The 6,115-nt window shown below is 44.0% G+C and overlaps 1 protein-coding gene across 1 annotated transcript in view; it reads left to right on the top strand.

The window, feature by feature from the left end:
• Window positions 1-5,648, top strand: part of RPAP1 (RNA polymerase II associated protein 1) — a gene marked incomplete at its 5' end in the record, with an annotated part of 8,512 nt that extends 2,864 nt beyond the window's left edge. The window contains 4 exons of the mRNA XM_009706340.1: window positions 468-1,272; window positions 3,490-3,666; window positions 4,360-4,416; window positions 5,178-5,648. Of these exons, the coding sequence (XP_009704642.1) occupies window positions 468-1,272; window positions 3,490-3,666; window positions 4,360-4,416; window positions 5,178-5,333 (1,195 nt within the window). The remainder of the gene's footprint in view (window positions 1-467; window positions 1,273-3,489; window positions 3,667-4,359; window positions 4,417-5,177) is intronic.
• Window positions 5,649-6,115: the final 467 nt, after the last annotated feature.

Below are 6,115 nucleotides of genomic sequence, written 5' to 3' on the forward strand. Positions count from 1 at the left end.
GAGTCTGTATGATTTCCCCTGACCTTGCCACTGCCAGGTGCAAAGCTACTGTTTTGAAAATTGTCTTATTGATTCCTGTAGGCCTTATATGATACGTGGTATTTCATCTCAGCACCCTGACAGCTGTGTTGGTAAGTGGAGACTGCCTCTCTGGACAAGGAGTTGCAGCCTCCACTGCAGACTGCTGGCATTGTGTGGAGTTTTTCATGGCAAGGCCTTAGCGTTGCAAACTCCAAATGTAGTTCTGTGAATTCCCTGTAAATACCAAGATAACTGATGCTTTACAGGCCCTCAGTATTAGCATAGCTGAATGCTGTAGAAAGTGTTGCGAGTGCTGTACATATACTACTCTCTTTAATCTCCTTAATGCAGGAAGATTGTAGAGATGAATTTCTGTGGTGTTTTGTTTTTTTTTCTTTTTTTCTTTTTTTTTTTCCCTTAAACTGAGGTTTGTCTTTATCTTACAGTGAAGGGAAAGCTGGAGGGCCAGAAGCAGCTGACTTCTCTGATATCCTACATCTGGGTACCAGTGCCAAACTGGCACAACCTGGCTCTGCAGCAGCATTTTTTTCAAAGGCTACTCGTGGTGCCCTCCTGAGAGAATCGTACCAGAATCTGCCTGTCATCCGCTCCTGCTATCTTTCTCATTTTGTCCACTTGCAACCTACCCTTACACGTTCCCAAGCATCCTACCAAGGACGGAATTACCTCATCCAGTCAATGCTGCTTCCTGAGGTCAAAGGGCCCATCTTGCCTTCAGACTGGCCGTTCTTTCCGCTTATCAGCCTCTACAACAAAGTGACTAATGCAGAGACATGTGGGGCTGTACTGAACTCTCTCCCACTTGATTTTGTCAACACTGTGACCTGGAACCTGCAGTGGGTCTTGTTGCTAGAAACCTGGCGTGCTAAAACCCTGCAGAGCATCCCTACTGCTGCCAAACTTGCACGGCTTATGTGTGTCTTCCTTACAGGCAGTGACCTCTTTCTAGAAGCACCGATCCACCGCTACACAGCTGCCCTTCTCTCTGTGTATTGCCAGCCCAAGGCATTGGACTCCTTGAATTTGGATGCTCCTCTCCCTGGTTTGGCGTCCTTCCACGATCTCTATATAAGCCTCCTGGAGCAGTTTGAAGGTGTCTCCTTTGGCGATCCACTCTTTGGGACCTTTGTTCTTCTACCTCTACAGAAGCGTTTCAGTGTTCATCTGCGTCTCTCTATATTTGGGGAGCACACAAGTATCCTGCAGGCACTGGGAGTGCCGCTCCAGCAGGTAATCACAGAATGGTTGGGGTTGGAAGGGACCTCTGGAGATCATCTAGTCCAACGCCCCTGCCAAACCAGGGTTGCCTAGAGCAATCCTGGTTTATGGTAGTTGCATGTCACTGCATATTTCTGGGTTACTGGGCTCTTGCCTGTGTTTCTCCAGCCTTGATCTGGGCATCCCCCCAGCACTTCCTCTTCTTCCTCATCCCTCCTTGTCCAGTAGAATAATCGTGCTTTCTTTGCTTAGAAGAATTTCATTCTCTCCAAAGAAAGTTCAATGCATGGAATGTAAAATAGAATAGGAATGGAGACCAGTGTTCTTTTGATTTAGGGCTGTGACAGCAGTGTAGATTTTTGTTGTAGTTGTTATTTCTTCTTTTTTTTTTTCCCTAAACAGGTTGATTGATTGTAAGTCTGAAGAACAGAGTCCAGCCCCTATAGGTGCAGGCCCTTGTCACATAATCATTTTCAGAAAGCTGTTGAACTTTGTTTCGAGAGCAGATAGTGTGTGTATGTGGAGGGCAGGGGCTGTGAAATTGTTCAGTGGAAACTGTCCCACAACCTGCTTGGTCTAGTGATTGAGAACCTCCTTTTAATTTATAGCCTGTATGTACAAAGGGCAGTCTGCACCACATGTTCTTCTGCCAGCAGTTACCTTTCCTTTAAATGTCTATTCTCACCTTGGCGAGAACCTTTTCCTTGCCCAATGAATGGGCAATCATTTTCCCTCTCAACTATGTTTCCACATATAGTTGTACTGGAGTTGTACTTTGGGTAACTCCAGCAAGAAATTTTGATCTGTCAAGTGCGAGATGCAAGAAAATTGGATCTGCCAAGTGCAGGACTGCATTTTGTTTGAATGAGCAGAGCATAAGAGATGGAATTTAGCTGGCTTAAAGTTCTATGTCAGTTGACAGACAATACCTGATCTAGCCTAATGTTTGCTAATACAAAGATAACCTTTCACAATTTTTTTTCCAAACAACTGTGAACCAGCAGTTTATGTAAGATCATGGCTTTCCATTGTGTGGTTGCGGCGCTTTTGTTCTGGTTGTAGTATCCCTGCAGCCAGTTTTTCTATATCATTATGGCCAGATAAGCCTTTGTTTCTTAAGCCAGGTAAGCCAAGATTTTTTCTGACCTGCTTCTTATGGTAACCTCTCTGTTCTCTTGATGTTCCCAGTAGTCCTTCCCTGTCTCTATTCCAGTTTCACAAATATATGTAGGAACAGAACTGAACACCATATTCCAGATGAAAGGCTGGATTCTACATCACTGCTTTGTCCTGTCTTGATCCTTCAGCACTAGATCCCTCAGTACCATCAGAATTGTGGCATGTGTTACAATGGAGAACATTTCAAAGTGCATTGTTTTTCACATGCTTAGAAGTTTTTTAAATGTCACATACTTTGAATAATGTTTTCATTGCTGTATTGCTTCAAAACAAACTATGTATTGGAAAATTTGAGCAAGATCACTTGAGGAGGTGTTGTTTATTTGGGTTTTTTCCCTTTCTGTCTTGAGTAAAAAATAGCCTAGTGTGCAGTAGGAATATCCTACCAGGCAGACTGCTTTCTGAATTGAGTAAAATCAATGATTGTCTTTAATCATGCAAAGTAGATGCTCCAAAGTGATTTACATAATTTTAGTACTAGGGAGCTTACCTCAAAGTTGAGAATAATGAAAATTGGACTTATGGAGAGGGGAGACGCAAACAAAACCAAGTTGTTACTAAAAGCTTTTCTAACCTATTTTCTGAAGCTAGACAGTGAAGTCGGAAAATGTTGGAAACTTGACTTAACAATAACATTAACTCTGGTGCATATATCCGCTTTCCTTTTCTGGCTAAATGCATACATAAGTCAGCATAAGCCTCTCTGGTACATTAATGGGATGTGGTGCTGTTGAAAGCACTCTGTCTCCTCACTTTGAAACCACTCTTCTTACCTGTGCCAAAAAGCTACTGCGGTGATGTAATGATTAAAACATCTCTGCATAAAGCTAAAGAGGTCTCGAGGATGCTTTGTCAATGGCATGTCACATTTGTCAGTGTGAGCAGTAACAGCTCTGCTCCAAATGAGGATCATGCCACTGAGGTACATTGTGTTATATAGAAGTGCACGCACAAACAGCTGGGGAGGGGCACCCTAAAGTCGTGAACTTCCCCTCACTGCCTGGACCCTGACAAAAATTGTAATGTTGCCTCTGGATGGTTTTGTTGCAGTTTCCTGTGCCTCTCGAGAGATACACTTCCCCTCCTGAGGATAACCTGAACCTCCTGCGACTCTACTTCCGAACACTGGTCACTGGTGCACTGCGCCACACCCGGTGCCCTGTTCTTTACGTGGTGGCTGTGGCTCATGTGAACAGCTTTATTTTCTCCCAAGACAGCACGACACAGGTAGGTAATGGATAGCAGAGCCCCAGGGCGGGAAGCTTTGGGGTTTGCATCTGCCCTTCCCAAGGGTCCAGTGTGGCCTGTGGGGGAACCACTGACCCTGGCCATGAAAACAAAGACTGTATGTAAATGGTCTGAGGACTGGTCAGCTGTTTGAGAATCCACATATGAGACATGGACAGCAGCTCTTGTTCATCATATCCTAAAGCACTTGCATTAATGGTAGCCAATCCTACATAAACCTTCCAAGTCAGCAACTGCATGGGCTATGGTATGGGGGGGGAAGAATGAAGCGGAGAGGCTGAGGGAGCTGATCAGGCAGAGAAAGCTTGTAATAGATTTAGCCTTTGCCTGGGGCAATCTTAAGGTGCAGAGTACTCTTTCCTTTCACTTTGCTTGAATAACCAAGCAGAAGCCTTCCCATGGCCTTGGGGCCTCTAGCGGTTGCTACTTGTGCTAACACTTCACCTCTGATCTACAGTTCTACCTGAAAGTTGAGAATTCAGCTGGGTTTGAGGTTAGGGGGAAGGAGGAGAGAGGCAGGATCCAAGTGATAGGCGTCTCAAGCCCTTTTTGCTGGAACAAGCTGCTCTTTGGACCATCATCATAATGAGCAAAGCATTCTTCTGGAGTGCTGTACACCCATGGGCAAAGGTAGCATTGCGCCATACTAAGCAAAGTATGTGTTGTTCCCAGGAGACTGATGCTGCTCGGAAAAGCATGCTGCGGAAGACATGGCTGTTGGTGGATGAGGTAGGATCTGTAAGGTTCAGTCTGTGCCACTGGGACTTAAGTTTTTCAGATACGGTACTCTTACAGATTTACCTTTGGCTTTTGAAATTTGTGTTTTAACTACCTTGCTAATTTGAGAACAAGAGGAGATTAGCAGCAGGATTTTGACCTGTGATGGTTATAAAATACTGTTATCCAGTTCCTGTAGTAACTGAACCCAAACCACTGAGCCCATTGGAACCTAGATGAATCTCCTGTATTGTATTTCCATGTCTCTTGCCCAGGCAGCGTTGTATCTGGATAGTGAGAGGTCCTAGAGGGATGATTCTAGCACAACTATGAATAGCAGTGATCTCCCTTAACTCTTAGTTGGATGCTTCCCCAAAAAAGAACAAAACAGATGTAAGGTTTCTATTTTTCTCAGGGAGCTTGCCAAAGTCTGTCACTTGTGTGACAGAGATGGGTCCTTTGGCCCTTTATGTTTAGCATCCAGGGTAAATTCTTAGATCCCACTCAAAACCCCATTTGGGCTTCTGCTACAATTGAGGGGTTGTTGAGGAGAGGGTGGAGTTGTGTTCAGAAAAGGAATTCTCAGGTAAATCAAAAGTGAATTTTCTTGGAAGAAACTCACCTTTTATAGCTCTTCTGTTGAAGATGATGCAGTTAAATATGTTGGGCATGAAGGAATTGTACTATCTGGCCAGTCACTATGTTGTGTTAGAGACAGGGTGGAAACGATTAGATTCTTTTCAGTGCTTAATGGATGCTGTTTCTTTTTTCAGACCTTGAAAAAACACCTACTCTACTATAGACTGCTGAATGCAGAGAGCCCTTTGGGATTTGACCTTTATGAGCAGCTCCCTCCCATGCGACTGAAGTACCTGCAGACGGTGACACAGAAAGAAAGTAAGGAGAATGCACCAGCGCTAGTCTCATAGCAAAACACTTGTGCAAGAAGAGGGCCAAGGTGAAGAATGGAAGAGCTCCATTTATACTTTACTGATGAAACTAGTGCACTTCAGACCTTTTCAGTGTCTCACCTGGACACTCTTGGCATCTTTGCAAAGTGAAACACTAGTAGAATGCTCCCAGCCTTGCAGAACAATACACATCTTCTCAAGATAGGACAATATGTGTGTGTGGCCTTTCTGTGATGAATGCTGGACTATTTTCCTCCATTCTCTTTCAGATTATTCTCCTTCTCCCTGGAGAAGGTGAGAATGTGTCTGAAAGGCACTGAACTGTTGAATAAACTAAAGGAAGTGGAAAACTTATTTCATTCAGTCAGGCTGGAGATTGTGGGTACTCAAGACGATGTCTGTCTTCCCCAGATCTTTCCCTTGCTTTTTTGTACCATGAATTTTGAATGGTCGTTTCTCCATACCATCCCCTGCAAACAAAATGACAGTACAACAGGGAAGAAGCCGATCCTGAGAGCTCTTTTTAGGAAAAAAAAAAATAAAAAATCTGTATACAAGCAGTTTCTCCAGGACAGTGTTCTGTGCACACAGTCACACAGATGTATTGTGTCAGACCCCTAAGAAGTAATAGTTCCTAGTGCAGTGGTACAAAGACTGGATATCCTCCCTTGCCTGTCCTTTGGATAGTCTTTAAACTGCTTTCTTTTCTCCCTTAATTTGGTTACACGTATAACAAGATGAAAAATAATTTTTTTGCAGGGCAGGATGCTTGGCAGTAACCGCTCCCCATTAGAGGTGGA

Source organism: Cariama cristata, unplaced genomic scaffold (assembly GCF_000690535.1).
Source record: "Cariama cristata isolate BGI_N322 unplaced genomic scaffold, ASM69053v1 scaffold43068, whole genome shotgun sequence".
NCBI lineage: Eukaryota > Metazoa > Chordata > Aves > Cariamiformes > Cariamidae > Cariama > Cariama cristata.